Raw genomic sequence first — 19,578 nt, 5'->3', positions numbered from 1 at the left:
TGTAGAATAGTGTCTGCTTGTCTATCAAATATTTATCTTTCGTTCTGGTTTATTCTTCATGGTTTAAATTGTGTTGCCAAGCGAAAAGTGATAATTCCAAACATTCAACTAATCTTTCAATAAAATTTATTAAAAGAAATTCATATTATGTATAGTAGTGGAAAAGCGAAGAGAATTTCACAGAATGAACATCCTAGTTCATAAAGACGGTTCCCACACTCAATACCTGTGAGCACTGATATTAGGATTTTCTGGGCTTATATTGAACTAATCCATTATAAACCTATATGAATAGGCTTTCAAACTGACAAATTAATGTCACTTTTATTCTTAAAGGGGAAACCGAGCCTTCTGTTAAAAAAGGTACATTTAATTATTTTTGAGTAAATGCCTATGGCATATGCTACATCGACATATGCTGTGGAACGCTAGAACATGCTAAGTTTCTGATCTCAATCAAATGGTAGCCAGGCACATCATCCAGGAAACAAGAAAAAAATATTAGATGGCAAATCACCCGAGCCTACTCCGATGCTTGATGGTAACAATAAATGCATTGCCCACCCTGTCCTGTTAGATCTTCGCTGATAAGAAATAGTCCAAGGAGATGAAAACCACCAAGCCAGGGAGTTCTTGGAGTTTGGAATCAATTTGGATAAATGCTTGATTTCTTCAGCTTTAAGACAATGTCACGCCTTCTACTTGCTCTGCATTCTGGGAAAGATGCCATCCCTGTGGCTAGCCTGTGCTCTAAAACATTTCACAGAACTGTACCATTTTAAAAATTAGATAGAGTTCCCTTTTACTTAAAGCAAAAAATCTTTACTCAAAGCAGTCAGGAAAATATTTCACCAGTATATCTAAAATATTCCAGCAATGATTTATTTTTGTATAGTTTCTTGAAGATTGCTTGGATAGACAATTAACAGAAAAACTATATGACACCTTCCAGAACCATGTCGATACTCACATTAACAAAACTAAATGACACTAATGCAAGCTCTGCTTAGCTTTCTGGCTTAAAGCCCACATTTGTCCCACAGTGCGTAACTGAAATGAAACTATTAAGCAAAGCACAAACCAATAAATTGCATTTGCTACGAGTTAGTAAAAGCTAGTATATACACACATAACTTGAGTTACATTCACAGCAATCAGATTTTTAGGTTTTGTGGTCCAATACATTTTTGGGTACAGTATAAATAATACATATTTTAATACAGTGACTTGAATACAGATTCTCTAATCACAAATACAGTTTAATTTCAAACAGCCACAAATAATCTGCCTAAACATCTACAGCACAGGTCTATTTATATTTGACCTGCCAAAGTTTTTGATTTGGTTCATATTATGAACGCATCAAACCTAATTTTAATCCAATTATGTAAATACAGTGAGACACTGCAGCCCCACTGCCTCTTTCCAGTGCCACTACAGAAGTTGTTCTATGCTAATATTTTTATGTTTGAATGCTGTTCAAATGTTGTAAGTTTACACTGCCCAGAGCACCTGTTTGATCTGGATTTCGGTTTGCGTTTGTGTTGGTATTCAGTAGTTCATTGTATCAATAAATCCTTCGAGGATTAGGAGGCACCATCAAAGTGAATGTGAGTTTAATGTTTTTTGTTTATTGAGAGACTACTTTGATCAGGAATTTTTTTCTGATGCATTCACTTTTGGTTTGTATAGTGCCGTAGACATTGACTGGTACTTTTCCATGGACTTTAACGGGGGGGGGGGGGTTCAGCCTTGGGGAAGGAAATGGACAATCTTGGTCACCACAAATGTCTGTTGCGACATGTTTCCACACATTTTAATACTAATCACTTGAATAGCCTCATAATTTTGAGGACAGCAGAGAAATGCTGAATCGAGAACTTTTCAATGCCTTTTCCACAATATTAGTCTCAAATCAATTTCAAATTCAGCATTCTAAAAGTTAGAAATACTTGAAACGTTGAACTGTGCAACTCTCAGTGTAAGGGATCGTATGGACCAATTATTTAAAACTGTTTTTCTCAACTTGCCATTTTTTAAAACCAACTTGCCTTTTTTTTTTTAACCATGCTCTAGAGTATTATTTAACGAAAAACTTAATTTGCTGAATGTTTGTTTTGTAGCGTTCTGATTAACAAAATGTGTCACCCTAATCACTTTATCAGAGAAATTTAAACCACTCCTCTAAGTGGATCGAAAAGAGGTTATATGGTTTCCTCTTCCCTTTTCCACCACCTCTCCCCCACCCCCTCACCCCACACAAGGTCTGTTTAAATTGACCTTATGGACTTACTTAAACACTTCAGCAAAGTTCATATTTGTTCTCAAATCGAAGCACCATTACATTTTCATCAGGCCAGTGATAATAAATCCTGTACTGCCCAAGCTACTCATTTCCACTCACTGCACGTGTGAATCTGAAAGTACTTAATGCACGAAAAACTTTGGCAAAAATGACCAGTTCTCTTCAACTTTCTGCAGAAGACCAGATTGTCCAGGACATGCTGTACATTTATCATTACCACAATGTTTAAACTAACTTTTAAAAATAAAACACAATCTGTTGCTTGAAGGCTAAAAGTCCATTACCGTCGACTGCCCAACTTAAAAAAAACTACAGAGTGTGCCAGCTACCCACCTGTTCTGGCAGCAAAGACACTGGAGCTGTTTGTAGGCCTGAGTTTGATTGGGTGCTTGCCAACCTGCAGCCACCAATTAGGGATCACAATTCCAACTTGGCAGATTCAGGCAGGGTGGACCCACGGTAATTGGCTTTTCAAGTGGGGACTTATCACTTGAAACAGATGGCTGTTCTGGCTGCCCAGCAGAAAGCCCCTCTAAATATAGCCTTTTATGAGTTGTAAAATAATCTCTCAAGTTCAAAGAAATCTGCCAAGTAGAATAAGACGTGAATCACTACCACTAACCCACTACAGCCACCATTGTCCAGAGATGGACTTTAACGATTCTAGCAGTGCATTCCTATCCTTCTCAATTCCCCCTATTGCCCCAATAACATATGATACATGACAGATGGAAGCATTTAACATAATCCCTTTAACCTATCACTCTCTGACCTAGAGGGTTCTGGTTAGATTCTAGAGTTGATCATCAAATTCATTACTGAAAGTAATAAATAGTGTTTAAAAACAGTGTCCTTACATGTATGAAGGATACATTAAATTAATATTTAAAATATAAATCAATCTCCTTTTTAAATTATGATATGTTTTGAAAAGTCCCTTCAAAGCACTTTGTATTTGGTAGAAAAGATGGCTGTTTAAACATTCCTTTTTGTGTTATTTTTGGTACACGCTCCCTAGTTATTTGGAATAATAGGATACAACAGGTTACAAGTGTTGTGAAGAAGTGACAAAATATCAGTTTTCCTTTGGGCATTACAATGAGGCATGTGCTAATCAGGTTGATAATAACGCTTCAAAAATAGTCAATGATAGATTGAATAGACATCTGCTTTCAAATAACCTGGACTGGAAAAATCTGTACATTCGATTTTAAAACATGGATTTCCCCATCCCCCCATCATTTTAGAGAACCCAATTATTTTTTTCCAATTAAGGGGCAATTTAGCATGGCCAATCCACCTCCCCTGCACATCTTTGGGTTGTGGGGGTGAGACCCACGCAGACACGGGGAGAATGTGCAAACTCCATACAGACAGTGACCCGGGGCCAGGATCGAACCCAGGTCCTCAGTGCCGTGAGGCAGCAATGCTAACCACTGTGCCACCCCTCCCACCCCCTTTTTAAAGACAAATTATCAGCTAATATTTCACTGTGCACATGCCTCAAAAGGTGCACAATATTTCGAGAGATGTTACATTATTGATAGAAATCCACTGTCCCCACAAATCAAAGTTTTGTGATTTTAGCATTGTTTTGCACTGGGACAACAGTAAAGTGTTACAGAATACAAATCTGCATTAGTTTTCCACTTATCAAATGACCCACACTATGACCAAATCCAAAGGATCATTGTTCTTCCGTTTGTAGTATTAGTATGTGGCGTTAATAAATGTTGTCAATCTAATTAATGCCCTTATTATTACTAGGACTTTCACAACAAACCTGCCCTCTTCCCAACTGAAGGGGCTGTATTGCCTTGTTTCACCTGTTGCCTCCTAAAGTTGCCGTGAAGTTGTCAGTTCAAGCCGACACTGGCCCAGAAACCAGAAGATTGATACTGTTCTATACGCATCCCAGTATCAGACTACTCTCATTAAACGTGACTCACTGAAATTAATTTCAAAATATTGGGCACTGTGATTTGCTTCAGCATTCGCACAACAGTGGAAAAAGTAAACTACTGAAGTTCGGCCTGCACGTTTTTTTGTTGACAGTGGGCACCTGAGGTTTGAACAATACAGGAGGTACTCTCTACTATGAGTGACTTACATAAGTAAGGTGGCATTGTATAATTCAAATCATATTTGCCTGCCTCCTTCCCCAATGTGTAATAAGGCATCTAATTCTTCACAAGGATTAAATAATAAAGTCACGGGTTCAAAAAGCAGTAGAGTAAGGACCGTGGAGGACGTTCACACTAGATTCTCTATTAGCTGAAATCTTAACTCAGGTCTTAAGGGTAAATGACCAATCAGAGACACTTCAGCAGTGCTTGCATTTCAGATATGCTGTTTGGTCCCGTAAGCATTGGTCTTGCATTCCTGGCCATTAATTAGGTACAGAACTAACAAGGTTGGTAGTCTGGAAGATCGAACAATTATAAGAAAATGGGTCTTCCTAGTAGCTGCTCTAAACATTTAGTTTTGGAGCCATCAGAGTGACATCCGTGCTTGGGCAACCAAGCAACATTGGTTTGGATGTCGCAGGGAGTCCAGTGCCCATTATTGGAGTAAATATCATGCACAAAGGTGCTTTTTATTCCTTACTTTAGTGAATTGCTAATAGGTTTAATGCATTGTTATGGTTCCACAAATCAAAGATTATCTTTGCAGGTCTACTGATAATTAACAGAGTAATACTCTGGAGGTATCTACAATCTGTAATCTTCTACCTTCCTGACTACAGAGGGCAATATGGATGTAGAAGAAACACATTTGGATGGATTTTTAAAAAATACCAAAATATTTTCAAAAATACTTCAAACAGCCAAATTTCAAAAGGTTATATGAACCTTTATGATGACAGTTATCTAATTTTATTGCTGACACAAAATTGGTTGGTGATGATTAAAAATAATTTTATGGACATTTCATTACTGAGTGATGATGCAGATTCAATGGTAATAAACAGAGATAATATTATACAGGTTGATGATTGAACTGATTAGCTTTGTTTATCTGCACAGCTGCTGCCTGATATGCTGAGGTTTCTTTTTTGCAATTTTGTTTCTATTTCAGATTTCCAGCATCCACAGTATTGTGCTTTTGTGTTGATATACATTTTATCTTCTGCAGTATTATAGGTAGGGGCGCCCCAAACGCTGACGTACTTCCTCACAGAGAAGGAAGGTCAATTCAAAGGATAATCATATCTAGGCCGCATGTTCTAACCGTCACTTGGTAGTACGGAACTTGAATATTGCTGAAAAGGGAGACATGCTGCTGAAAATTTTCATCTTGCACTTACAAATGCAAGAATTCCAAATTTCAAACAATCACAACAATTTATACTACAGGAGAGAGAGAGGGTTGATTGGTCGGCAAGTTGACTCTTTGATTGGCTGAGGCATTGCCCTGGAGAAAGCAATGGCTCTCCAAGCAACCGGCTAATTCAAAAAACCAGCAGGGCTTGAACATATTCCTTTTGTTTGCTTAACCTGTTGTTTAGAAAGTTGAGATATTATAGATGTGATTTAACGTCCAAAAAACAGAGTCCCATTTTGTGTGTATACAGCGGGCCTGCAGTGCTTTGAAGGGATTTTTCAAACATATGGCCCCACTATCAATCAGGACTCTTTGTTTTTTGGCCTCTGGGGGAATGCCTCGCCAGGGTCGCACTTGCATCACTTCCTGCACTGATGAGCTCAGCTTGCCAGTGCAGGAAGAGATTGGAGCGCCCTTTTTAAATGCCATCTCGATCCTCCTTCAGACTCCCCACTGCGGTCTCTGGATCGTCCCCAATGCCCCAACGTACCTCTTAGGAGATCCTCAGGCCCCCCTCACCCTACTCTTAAGAACATGGCACTCCCGGGTCTGACCCCTGGTTCCAGCCTGGCAGTGCCACCCGGGCATCCTATAAATGACTTGGGAGACCTTCCCAGCTACTGTTCGACCTGGTCCACATTTGTGTGGGCCAGTGCAATACGGTGCCATGGCAAAGTCTCCCAGGCGAGGCCCGTGCCTTGGGAGAATCAGGCGCAGACACATTTAAATGCCCAGTGAGGGCACGATCCAGATCGTGACATCTCGCGAGAAATCACGAGGCGTTCTGAGCATCGCAAATTTCGTAAGTCAGGTGCAATGAGGCTGTTCGATCATGCCATATCATGCACTTTTCATTTCAAAAGATGTGTCCATTGGCCAATTTGTGAGTATGCATGATACACAGCAACCCGTGATCTGACCAGGATACCCACTATCCCACCAGATAACTTTTATGTGCTCTATTTCTGCATCTAGCTAGCAAGGTGAGCCAATGGCTGGTGCCCTATTTATCACATGATGTGGAGATGCCGGAGTTGGACTGGGGTGGGCACAGTAAGAAGTCTTACCACATCAGGTTAAAGTCCAACAGGTTTGTTTTGAATCACTAGCTTTCGGAGCGCAGCTCCTTCCTCAGGTGAATCACCTGATGAAGGAGCTGCACTCCAAAAGCTAGTGATTCGAAACAAACTTGTTGGACTTTAACCTATTGATAACAGATGAAGCATGCCATTTCACGGTGAATCTATATAATAACAACTACATAAGTGTTTTTTTCCACTAATTGGATGCTACCATTGGTTCAAAAACCGGACAACTGCCAACATTTTGTATGAATTCAAACGCCATTACAATACCAGGTACGTAGGCCCATACATCCCAACATTGGCTGAACAACACAAACAGTATTTGGGGTTGTTCACAATAGGTAAAATACAAACAATACTCAACCACCTCACACTTGTAAATCCTGAGTGTGTTAATAGCTACATGAAGAACCATTTTAAGATAATCAGTCAAGCTCGTAATACAACAGGGGCTGGTTCAGCACAGTGGGCTAAATAGCTGGCTTGTAAAGCAGACCAAGGCCAGTAGCGCGGGTTCAATTCCCGTACCAGCCTCCCCGAACAGGCACCGGAATGTGGCGACTAGGGACTTTGCACAGTAACTTCATTTGAAGCCTACTTGTGACAATAAGTGATTTTCATTTCATAACTTATTTATGTTTGCCCAAAGTAACTGACATATGTGGGGACCTGTTCTCTGCAAACAAAATGAATATACTCGAGCCTTGAGACTTTTAATTACCCAGGAGCTCAAGGAGCCTATAGTTCTCTTACTTTCTCCATAGCAATGATTTGGCCGATGAGAGTTAACCTGCCAACTAATCAGTGCTCTTTTCTCCTGTAGTATAAGTTGTGATAGTTTGAAATTTAGTATTCTTGTGTTTGTCCTGATGGATTCAAGGTGAAAAGTTTCAGCAATATGTTTCTCTTTCCGCAATATTCAAGCCACATATTTTATTACTTTAATGACATTAATTGATAGCTTTTGTCCAGAGTTGTGACCCAGGATGCTCAGAAAATGGGAAAAACATCAGGATATTTGCCCTCAAAAATATACATTTAAATTTTGATGTAAATGTCAGTCCTCTCAAAAATATGACACCACCACCAATGAAAGACAAATGATTGTGTTTTTATGTCTATGTTAAACATTTGTAGTTAAAAATTGTGATACTGATTGAGGGTCAAGCCCACCTTAGTGGATTGCTATTAGCTGATATTCACTGAACCAATTCCAAAGTAAGAGGTGTTTTATTAGTTGGTTGGTCAATATGACGATAGATAACAGCTAGTCTTCACTCATGATTTGTATGACTAATATATCAAAATTAGTCGTCTCAGTTTCCTGCAAATTTGAATTCTCTTCCAAAGTAGCACATCCAGTTCTGATTAACGTTGAAAGAAAATCGCAAACAATTAATTTCTGAGGTGCTAGTTGATCAAAATGTAGTAGTTTTTTTTAAACCAGAAGAGACAGTTGATAAGAATAAAAAAATGCAGCCTACTGTAGGCTATGAGTTAGACTGTTATCAGTCAATATTTATTTTGCAGTTAAATTCCAATATATCTAAATCAGCATGCACTATAATTGGTAAGTTGTTCTCTTGATGTCTAATAGGACTAATTCCTGACCATTTAACTAGAGCAGGGACAGTCTACTAAAAATAATATGGGTTTTACTTATATATATCTCTATATATATATTTTTATTTGTAATTGGTGCCAAACTGCTTGTATACTTTTGTTAATTCACAGATTGAAGATATTAGTATCTAATCAGTACCACCACCATAATACTTGCCCATTTCAAGGCTTTGTGATGAATAAGTGAGCTTTACAACCGTGTTAAATGTTCAATCAGATTCTGCTCTTCCTTGGATTTCTCCATTCCATCGATGATATAGTCTGGTTTCTCAGTACTCTCCGTGGCAGCACTGCTATCTCCTGCACGTAATGAGGCTTTTTGGGCTTTGTCTTGCTTTATTTTGTCTTGTAATTTTGCAGCTTCCTCAAAGGTCTGAGTCAGGGGTCTCCCAAGAGTTTCCGGGAGCAGCAGAGTCAACAAGCCAGTCAGAAAGGACATGATTCCAACGATCAGCTACCACATAGGGATAAGGAAGATATTAATATTTTTTCAAATGATCACTGTTAAATTTATTGCATATTTCCAGTGTTCCAGCAGAAAGGATAAATAGGGTGGTCACAAGGACTTTAAACTAGCAAGTGGGAGGGGGACGGACGGTTAAACTACGGGAAGTAAAATGGTTAATGGGAAGCAAAACAGAAGTTAGAATGTGGGGAGGTGAGCTCAACTATCTGGGAAATTATGAATAAAGTTAAAGGGAAGAACAACTCAGGAGATGTTATTAATGGAGGTGTTAGAATTTAAAAGAAGGTATAAAACTAGCACCAGGGCACTTTATCTGAAAGCTTATTGCATTCAAAACAAGGTAAATGAGTTGACCGCAGAAAGCATCACAAATGAGAATGATGTAGTGGCCAGAGACATGGGTGCAGGGTGGAGGATGGTCACGACTGGGCGTTAAATATCCAGAAAATCTGATGCCCCTCTATATAAAAAAAGGAGGTAAACAAAAGGTGAGTAATTAGGGTTGTAATCTTAGGCTTACTCCCTGTGCCACGTGCCAGTGATGGAACCATCAATTCACCAGACACGTGTTTCCGATATGAATCTAGGCTTTAATCGACTTACTTCAGAGCCAGCCTGTTACCCGTTGATGAACTCTTAGTGAACTCAGGCTGACTCTGGACAAGGGTATTTTTACAGCTGCACTAGGGGGAGGAGTCGTGGGTGGAGCCCAGTACAAGTTCCTGAGTACTCCCAGAGCTACTCCCCCTCGTGGTAGGATAGCGCTACTGCGCTTACAAAGACAGTGTGAATTATCATATATACATATATATTACATTCACCACATTCACCCCCTGCAAAAAAATCAAGTCCAGCGGGATTGGTGGCCTACAACGTCAGTCTGTCCGGTGGTCGAATTGTCCGCTGTGATCTGCGGAGCACCGGGGTTGCAGCCTCTTGCGATGGCTGGGTGGGTGTTATGTGCTGGGCTACGATGGCGGACTCCAGGGAGGGTTGTATCCGAGCTTCATACTCTCCTGGTTCGACCGGGGACTGGGGGCGCTGGGGGCTGGCCGGCGTGGGTGCGTGGAACTGGTGGAGTGAGCTTGCGGGCTCGGGAGAGCGAAGGGGCGGCAGCGTGGGGTGTAGGGTGAGAGGTCCTTCTGTGGGGGTAGAGGGGGCGCTGGATCCGGCGGGTGCCAGATCCAGGAGGGATACCGTGTCCTGACGGCCGTCAGGGAACTCGGCGAATGCATACTGGGGGTTGGAGTGGAGCAAGCGCACCTTTTCAACATGAGGGTCGGTTTTGTGCGCCCTGACGTGTTTCCTCAGAAGTACGGGGCCCGGCGTCCTCAGCCATGCCGGAAGTGAGACCCCCGTGGTAGTGCCCCTGGAAAAAATGAAGAGCCTCTCGTGAGGGGTCTGATTGGTCGCCGTGCACAAAAGGGCCCTAAAAGTGTGGAGCGCGTCTATGAGGACTTCCTGCCACTGGGAGACTTGGAGCTTTCTAGACCGGAGGGTCAGTAGGACGGTCTTCCAGACCGTCGCGTTCTCCCTTTCCACCTGCCCGTTCCCCCTGGGGTTGTAGCTGGTAGTCCTGCTCGAGGCAATGCCCTTGTCGAGCAGGTACTGACGCAGCTCGTCGCTCATGAAGGACGAACCCCGGTCGCTGTGTACATAGCTGGGGAAACCAAACAGGGTGAAGATGCTATGCAGGGCCCTAATGACTGTGTGGGAGGTCATGTCGGGGCACGGGATAGCGAATGAGAAACGGGAGAACTCGTCTATGACGTTTAAAAAGTAAACGTTCTTGTTAGATGAGGGGAGTGGCCCTTTGAAATCAATCGCGAGGCGTTCAATGGGCCTAGAAGCCTTGACCAGGTGGGCCCTGTCTGGGCTATAGAAGTGCGGTTTGCACTCCGCACAGATCGGGCAGTCCCTGGTGACCGCTTTTACCTCCTCGTTGGAGAAAGGCAGGTTTCGGGCCCTGATGTAGTGGGCGAGCCGGGTGGCAGAGGTCATTGTGGATGACTTTTAATTGGTCGATCTGCGCGCTGGCACATGTCCCGTGGGATAGGGCATCCGGAGTCTCGTTGAGCTTCCTGGGTCGATATTTGATATCGTAATTGTAGGTGGAGAGTTCGATCCTCCACCTCAGAATTTTGTCGTTTTTAGTTTTGCCCCTTTGCGAGTTGTCGAACATGAAGGCAACTGATCTTTGGTCGGTGATGAGGGTGAACCTCCTACCTGCGAGGTAGTGCCTCCAGTGATGGATAGCCTCCACAATGGCTTGTGCTTCTTTCTCGACTGAAGAGTGTCGGAGTTCTGAAGCGGAGAGGGTACGGGAGAAAAATGCAACTGGTCTCCCTGCCTGATTTAAAGTGGCTGCAAGAGCTACCTCTGAGGCGTCGCCCTCTACCTGAAATTGAGTGGATTCATCCACCGCCCGCATGGCCGCTTTGGCGATGTCCTCCTTGATGTCGTCGAAGGCCTGGCGTGCCTCGGCTGACAGGGGAAATTGTGTGGCCCTAAAGAGTGGGCGGGCTTTGTCCGCATATTGAGGGACCCACTGGGCGTAGTAGGAAAAGAAGCCCAAGCACCGTTTGAGGGCCTTGGGGCAATGGGGGAGGGGGAGTTCTAAGAGGGGGCCGCATACAGTCCGGGTCTGGGCCCAGGACTCCGTTCTCCACGACGTAGCCGAGGGTGGCTAGTCTGGTTGTGCGGAAAACGCATTTTTCCTTGTTGTACGTGAGATTCAGTTTCTGTGCCATCTGGAGAAAACGGTGGAGGTTGGCGTCGTGGTCCTGCTGGTCACGGCCGTCCAAGTACGGAAACGTGGCCCGCAGCCCGTACTGGTCCGCCATTCGGTCCATTGCTCGTTGGAACACCGAGACCCCATCAGTGACGCCGAAAGGGACCCGGAGGAAATGGAAGAGGCGGCCATCGGCCTCGAATGCCGTGTCGTGGCGGTCCTCCGGGCGGATTGGCAGCTGATGGTATGCAGACTTCAGATCCACCGTGGAAAAGAGCCGGTACTGGGCGATCTGGTTTACCATGTCTGCAATCCTGGGGAGGGGATACGCGTCAAGGAGCGTAAATCTATTTCTGGTTTGACTGTAGTCGACCACCATACGGAATTTTTCCCCGGTCTTAATGACCACCACCTGAGCTCTCCAGGGACTATTGCTGGCCTCTATAACCCCTCACTGAGAAGCCTTCGGACCTCTGCTCTGATAAATACCCTATCCTGCAGGCTATACCGCCTGCTACGAGTGGCTACGGGTTTACAGTCCTTTGTGAGATTGGCGAAGAGAGATGGGGGGGGGGGGGGGGGGGGATTCGCAGCGTAGCGAGGCTGCATATCGTGAGTGGGGGCAGGGTGAAGAGTGACCTGAAGCTGAGGGTGAGGCTCTTGAGGTTACATTGGAAGTCTAGGCCTAATAAGAGTAGCGCACAGAGTTCGGGCAAAACGTAGAGTTTGAATTTCGAGTAGCTAGCGCCTCGGATTGTGAGTGTCGCGGCGGTGCGCCCCTGGATCTGGACCGAATGGGAGCCTGAAGCGAGCGAGATAGTTTGGTGCACGGGGAAAACGGGGAGCGAACAGCGTCTTACCAGGTCTGGATGTATGAAGCTCTCCGTGCTCCCGGAGTCGAAGAGGCATGGCGTTTTGTACCCGTTGATATGGACCTCTGCCATTGAGTTTCGTAGATTCTTTGGTCGTGATTGGTCCAGGGTGACCGCGCTGAGTTGCGGGTAGTCGGCGGCTCGATCAGCTGTGCTGGAGTGGCCCCGTGACGACTACCCTCTGAGTTCATAGTCGAATTCGAATTCTTCCGCAGAGTTGTCCGAGCGCGGAGTTGCCGATCGGGCCCGTGGATCGCACGTGGCGGGCGGCGAGGAAGATGGCGTCCAAGATGGCGGCCCCCATGAATCTCACGTGGCCGGCCGCGTGGTGGAGGATTTCCAAGATGGCGGCCCCCATGGATCGCATGTGGCTGGAGGGGACAGAGTCGGTGCATAGCCCGCAGCGTTTCAGGCCCCGCGGGCCTGCGAGTGAGCGGAGCGATTACTTCGAGTCGCTGGGGAGTTGGAAACTGGGGCCCTTTTAGCGAGGCACACTCTTGCGTAATGGCCTTTTCGCCCGCAGCTGCTGCAGGTCGCGTTGCGGGCCGGGCAGTGCTGCCGCGGGTGCTGGTTCTGGCCGTAGAAATGGCAGGCTGGAGCAGCGTAGTGGCTGGCTGGAGCAGCATGGTGGCTGGGCGGCCGCGTAGCACAGGCCTGGGGGAGTCGCTGGTCGGGGGCCCACGATTGGGTCGCGGGGTCTGCGGGGAACGAGTTAAGGCTGCGGGAGGAGACCTCCATCGTGGTAGCAGCTTCCACAGTCGTTTCTAAGTCCTGGGTCCCCTTTTCCAGCAGTCGTTAGCGCATATAGTTAGACCTGAGGCCCACTACAAAAACATCGCGTACCTCAAGTTCCCTGTGTTCAGCCGCGGTAACCGCTTGGTAATTACAGTCATTGGACAAATTATTGAGTTCCCTTAGAAATTCGACGAGTGATTCTGTAGGCCGCTGGCGGCGAGTCGTGAACACATGGCGAGCATAAACTTCATTAATAGGCCTTACATAAATTTTATCGAGAACTGCTAGCGCCGCAGTATATGAACTGGCCGAGTTTAGTTGCGTAGAGATTCTGTGGCTCACCCTCGCGTGCAGTTGACTTAGCTTCTGATCCTCTGTCGTTTTGGCTGTGCTCGCTTCTGCCAGGTAGGCCTTGAAGCACCGGATCCAGTGGGAGAAGATTTCTTTAGCCTCTGCATCCTGCGGGTTGCGTTCCAGGCGTCCAGGCTTGAGGGCCGATTCCATAATCGATCTTTACTGTTCTTAAGTCGATTAAATTGATGGAACCATCAATTCACCAGACACGTGTTTCCGATATGAATCTAGGCTTTAATCGACTTACTTCAGAGCCAGCCTGTTACCCGTTGATGAACTCTTAGTGAACTCAGGCTGACTCTGGACAAGGGTATTTATACAGCTGCACTAGGGGGTGGAGTCGTGGGCGGAGCCAAGGGTGGAGCCCAGTACCAGTTCCTGAGTACTCCCAGAGCTACTCCCCTAGTGGTAGGATAGCGCTACTGCACTTACAAAGACAGTGTGAATTATCATATATACATATATATATTACATTCACCACAGCCAGTGAAGCTAGAACTAGGACGACAGTGTAGCTAAACATATGGTTAAACTGGTGGTGTAGGAGGGAGAGTTTCAGATATTTGGACAATTGGGATCTCTTCTGGGGCAAGTGGCACGTGTACAAGAAGAACGGGTTGCCTCTAAACTGGAGGGGCACCAATATCCTGGCTGGGAGGTTTGCTAAATTCACTCAGGAGGATTTAAACTAGTATGGCGGGGTGGGTGGGAACCAGAATATGAGCTTAGAAGGTGTAATAACTGAAGGGGAAATAGAGAACCAAAATAAAAGAACAGCATGACCCTCAGGCAGAGAAAAAAAGGTGACAACTGTGAGAAGGGAGGTCAATGCAGGATTGAGGGTGTTGTACCTAAATGCGCGCAGTATACGGAACAAGGTAAATGAGCTTGTTGCGCACACTGAAATTGGCTGGTACGATATTGTGGGCATCACAGAGACGTGGCTGCAAGGGGATCAAGGATGGGATCTAAATATACAAGAATATGTCCCCGATCGAAAGGACAGGCAGATGGACAAAGGGGGCGGGGTTGCATTGTTAGCAAGGAATGACGTTAAATCGATAGAAAGGAGCGATATAGGATCAGAAGGCATAGAATCTCTGTGGGTAGAGTTGAGGAAACGCAAAGGTAAAAAGACCCTGATGGGAGTTATGTACAGGCCCCCTAGCAGTACTCAGGAAATAAATCCGGAGTTAAAAAAGGCATGTAAAAAAGGCAATATTACAATAATCATGGGGGACTTCAATATGCAGGTGGACTGGGAAAATCAGGTTGGTAGTGGATCCCAAGAAAAGGAATTTGTGGAATGTCTAAGAGATGTTTTTTTGGAGCAGCTTGTGACAGAGCCTACTAGGGAACAGGCAATTCTGGATTTGGTGATGTGTAATGAGGCAGGCTTGATTCGGGAACTTAAGGTGAGGCTGTTATTAAAGATGAGATCATGGAGCGCTTGCAAGCGCATGATAAAATAGGATTGAGTCAGCACGGCTTTGTCAAGGGGAGGTCGTGTCTGACAAATCTGTTTGAGTTCTTTGAGGAGGTAACAAGGAAGTTAGACAAAGGAGAAAAGTGGACGTGATTTATTTAGATTTCCAGAAGGCCTTTGACAAGGTGCCGCATAGGAGACTGTGAAATAAGTTAAGAGCCCATGGTGTTCAGGGTAAGATCCTGGCATGGATAGAGGATTGGCTGACTGGCAGAAGGCAGAGAGCGAGGATAAAGGGGTCTTTTTCAGGATGGCAGCCGGTGACTAGTGATGTGACTCAGGGGTCGGTGCTGGGACCACAACTTTTCACAGTATACATTAATGATCTGGAGGAAGGAACTAAAGGCACGGTTGCTAAGGTTGCAGATGATACAAAGATCTGTACAGGGGCAGGTAGTATTGAAGAATCAGGCAGGCTTCAGAAGGACTTGGACAAGCTAGGAGAGTGGTCAATGAAGTGGCAGATGGAATACAATGTTGGAAAGTGTGAGGTTGTGCACTTTGGAAGGAGAAATGGAGGCGTAGACTATTTTCTAAATGGGAAGATGCTTAGGAAATCAGAAGCACAAAGGGACTTGGGAGTCCTTGTTCACGATTCTCTTAAAGTTAACGTGCAGGTTCAGTCGGCAGTTAGGGAGGCAAATGCAATGTTAGCATTCATGTCAAGAGGGCTAGAATACAAGAGCACGGAGGTACTTCTGAGGCTGTATAAGGCTCTGGTCAGACCTCATTTGGAGTATTGTGAGCTGTTTTGGGTCCCGTATCTAAGGAAGGATGTGCTGGCCTTGGAAAGGGTCCAGAGGAGGTTCACAAGAATGATCCCTGGAATGAAGAGTTTGTCGTATGAGGAACGGTTGAGGACTCTGGGTCTGTACTCGTTGGAGTTTAGAAGGATGAGGGGGGATCCTATTGAAACTTACAGGATACTGCCTGGCCTGGATAGAGTGGACGTGGAGAGAATATTTCCACTTGTTGGAAAAACTAGAAGCAGAGGAGACAATCTCAGACTAAAGGGACGATCCTTTAAAATAGAAATGAGGAGGAATTTCATAAGATAAAGGGGTACGGTGTTAAAGGATAATGTATTAGCATGGTTAGAGGATTGATTAACTGACAGAAAGCCAAGAGTAGCTAGTGGTGTGCATCAGGCATCAGTATTGGGATCGCAATTGTTTACAATGGTTTTCAATTCCCGTACCAGCTGAGAATTCGTAATTCTCCCTCTGTGTACCCGAACAGGCGCCGGAATGTGGCGACTAGGGGCTTTTCACAGTAACTTCATTGCAGTGTTAATGTAAGCCTACTTGGAACAATAAAGGTTATTTATTTCATGAATATACATAGATGATTTGGAGTTGGGGACCAAGTGTCAAAGTTCGCAGAAGACACATAAGATGAGTGGGAGAGCAAAGAAAGTGTGCAGAGGGATACAAATAGTTTAAGTGAGTGGGCAAGGGTCTGGCAGATGGAGTACAATGTTGGTAAATGTTAGGTCATCCATTTTGGTCGCAAAATAAACTATCATTTAAAGGATAAAAAATTGAAGCATGCTGCTGTGCAGAGGGACCTGGGTGTCCTTGGGCATGAATCTCTATAAGTTGGTTTGCAGGTAATTAAGAAGGCAAATGGAATGTTGTCCTTCATTGCTGGAGGGATGGAGTTTAAAAGCAGGGAGGTTATGTTGCAGCTGTATAGGGTGCTGGTGAGGCCACACCTGGAGTACCGTGTACAGTTTTGGTCTCCTTACTTGAGAAAGGATGTACTGGCACTGGAGGGGGTGCAAAAGAGATTCACTAGGTTGATTTCAGAGTTGAGTGGATTGGCTTATGAGGAGCGACTGAACAGACTGGGACTATACTCATTGGAATTTAGAAGAATGAGGAGGGAATCTTATAGGAACATATAAAATTATGAAGGGAATAGATAAGATAGAACAGGGAGGTTTTCACTGGCGGGTGAGACTAGAACTAGGGGGCATAGCCTCAAAATAAGAGGGAGCAGATTTAGGACTGAGTTGAGGAGGAACTTCTGCACCCAAAGGGTTAAACATCTGTGGAATTCCCTGCCCAGTGAAGCAGTTGGGGCGACCTCGTGAAATGTTTTTAAGGCAAAGATGGATTTGAAATGAAAATGAAAATTGCTTATTGTCACATGTAGGCTTCAAATGAAGTCACTGTGAAAAGCCCCTAGTCGCCACAGTCCGGCGCATGTTCGGGGAGGCTGGTAGGGGAATTGAACCGTGCTGATGGCCTGCCCTGGTCTGCTTTAAAAGACAGCGATTTAGCCCTGTGCTAAACCAGCCCCAGAATACAGATTTTTGAACAGTAAAGGAATTAAGGTTTATGGCGGGCGGGGGGATAGGTGAAGCTGAGTCCACAAAAAGATCAGCCATGATCTTATTGAATGGCGGAGCAGGTTCAAGGAGCCAGATGGCCTACTCCTAGTTCTTATAAAACAATAATAATACCTGCTAAAATGTTGAAGCTCTACAAGCTGGACTAACAGCACTGCAAATTAATATCGCAGCTTCAGGAACAAGGTTTAGAATAGAAGTCCACTCTGTTTACAAAGCTGATTGTTTCTAATTAACCATGGGCAACTGCCATAGGGGCTGGTTTAGCTATAGGGGCTGGTTTAGCTCACAAGGCTAAATCGCTGGCTTTTAAAGCAGACCAAGCAGGTCAGCAGCACGGTTCGATTCCCGTACCAGCCTCCCCGGACAGGCGCCGGAATGTGGCGACTAGGGGCTTTTCACAGTAACTTCATTGAAGCCTACTTGTGACAATAAGCGATTTTCATTTTCATTTTTCATTTTCACTGTCCCAAACTCTCCAACTTAATCAAGCAGAAAGAGAAACACTAAATCAACCTTCGCCTTGGAAAACAATTGAACAAAGAAAACCTCCCAAAATATCAATCTAAAGTTGTTCAACATTGACCTAGTTACATTCCACAGATTACATTTATATAGTGCCAACCATTATTTTACAGGGAGTGGAATATAAATACTCACACACCTTAAGAAAGGAGATGATTGCATTTGAAGCAGTTTAGAGAAGGCTAATTTAACTGATTTCTGGGGTGAAGGGATTGTATTGTGAGGAAAAATTGAATAGGTTGGTCCTCTATCCATTGGAGCTTTGAAGAATGAGAGGTGATCTTATTGAGACATATTAGGTCCTGAGGGGACTTGACAAAGTTGGATGCTGGGAGGATGTTTCCTTGTACGGGAGTCTAGAACTAGAGGGTACAGTTTAAAAATTAGTGATCTCTCATTCAAAATGGAGATGAGGAGAATTTATTTCTCAGTAGGTTAATAGGGCGGAATTCTCTGCCAGGCCCGACGCCCGGAGAGGTTCACAACGGCGTCGGAGGCCGCTCCTGGCCCCCTATTCTACCCCCACCGGGGGGCTAGGAGGGCCGTGCCGTGAATCTTGGCCGCCGGGCCTTGTCGCTGGCGTCAAGGCCCGGCGCGCCGAGAATGACGTGGCCGACATGCCTAATGACGTCAGCCGCGCATGCGCGGGTTGGCCGGCTCCAACCCAGGCATGTGCGGCTGACGTCACGACGGCTCAAACCCGCGCATGCGCGGTTGCTGTCTTCCCCTCCGCCGGCCTGCAAGACATGGCGGCTTGATCTTGCGGGGTGGTGGAGGGTAAAGAGTGCATCCCTTGAGACGCCGGCCCGACGATCGGTGGGCACCGATCGCGGGTCTGTCCCCTCCCGAGCACGGTCGTAGTGCTCAGTCCCCTGTACGCACCTCACAAGCCCCAAACGGGCATCTCACGCCATGTTCACAACGGCAGCGACTAGGTGTGGTTGCCGCCGTCGTGAACCGGTCGCGAACGGCAGGCCGCTCGGCCCATCGGGGGGGGGGGGGGAGAATCGCGGGAGGTGCAAGAGCGGACCTCCCGCGATTCTCCCACCCGGCGTGGGGAGTAGAGATTTCCGCCCACAGCGTTTGGAATTCTCTTCCCCATTGGAGGCTGAGCCATTGAATTTATTCAAGGTAGGGTTAGATAGATTTTTGATCGACAAGGGAATCGTTATGGGGCAGACAGGAATGGGGAGTTGAGGCCAGAATCATATTAGCCACGATTTTATCGAATGGTGGAGCAGACTGAATGTGCTGCAAGGCATCCGACTGCTCCTAATTCTTGTGTGCACACAGCAATTTGTATTGGAAAAAGTTTGCTTAAAAAGTGACAATAGGAAGTTTGGCTTTGTAGGCAGAACATAGACTTGAGTTCACATCAATGCAAGTAATTTCTATTTAAATCCATTATATGCTAGCTAACTTTTAATTAAGAATCGTAATACCTGTGGTAGAAAGATCCACACTGATGAAAGGAGAACACAAAATGGTGCCACTGTGCTTCCAACCCGAGCCATCATACTCCCGCTGCCGACAGCCAATGAACTGAAAGACAAACATTTTTCACCATTTGTAGCCTTTATCCAGAATTATTAAACATAGCTTAAACTGTAGCATCTGGAGTTCACACAGGTTTAAGTAAGTAAACTGGCTGTTTAAGTAAGTTGCTCAGGGGATCTGCTATATCTTCCAATCAAGTTATGAAATTGGGAGAACCACACA

At 45.2% G+C, this 19,578-nt stretch overlaps 1 protein-coding gene across 4 annotated transcripts in view; it reads right to left on the bottom strand.

Moving 5' to 3' along the window:
* Positions 1 to 857: 857 nt before the first annotated feature.
* The window catches only part of slc22a16 (solute carrier family 22 member 16), a 157,210-nt gene continuing 138,489 nt past the window's right edge, over positions 858 to 19,578 (bottom strand). For all 4 annotated transcript variants that reach the window (XM_038799160.1, XM_038799158.1, XM_038799161.1 and 1 more), the window contains 2 exons: positions 19,302 to 19,401; positions 858 to 8,791 (listed from right to left, as the gene is read on the bottom strand). In XM_038799160.1, coding sequence (XP_038655088.1) covers positions 8,528 to 8,791; positions 19,302 to 19,401 — 364 coding nt within the window. In that variant the 3' untranslated portion in view covers positions 858 to 8,527. The remainder of the gene's footprint in view (positions 8,792 to 19,301; positions 19,402 to 19,578) is intronic.

Source organism: Scyliorhinus canicula, chromosome 6 (assembly GCF_902713615.1).
Source record: "Scyliorhinus canicula chromosome 6, sScyCan1.1, whole genome shotgun sequence".
Taxonomy (NCBI): Eukaryota; Metazoa; Chordata; class Chondrichthyes; order Carcharhiniformes; family Scyliorhinidae; genus Scyliorhinus; species Scyliorhinus canicula.
Note: the sequence above shows the minus strand (reverse complement) of the source record. Positions and strands in the feature narration are given on the sequence as shown.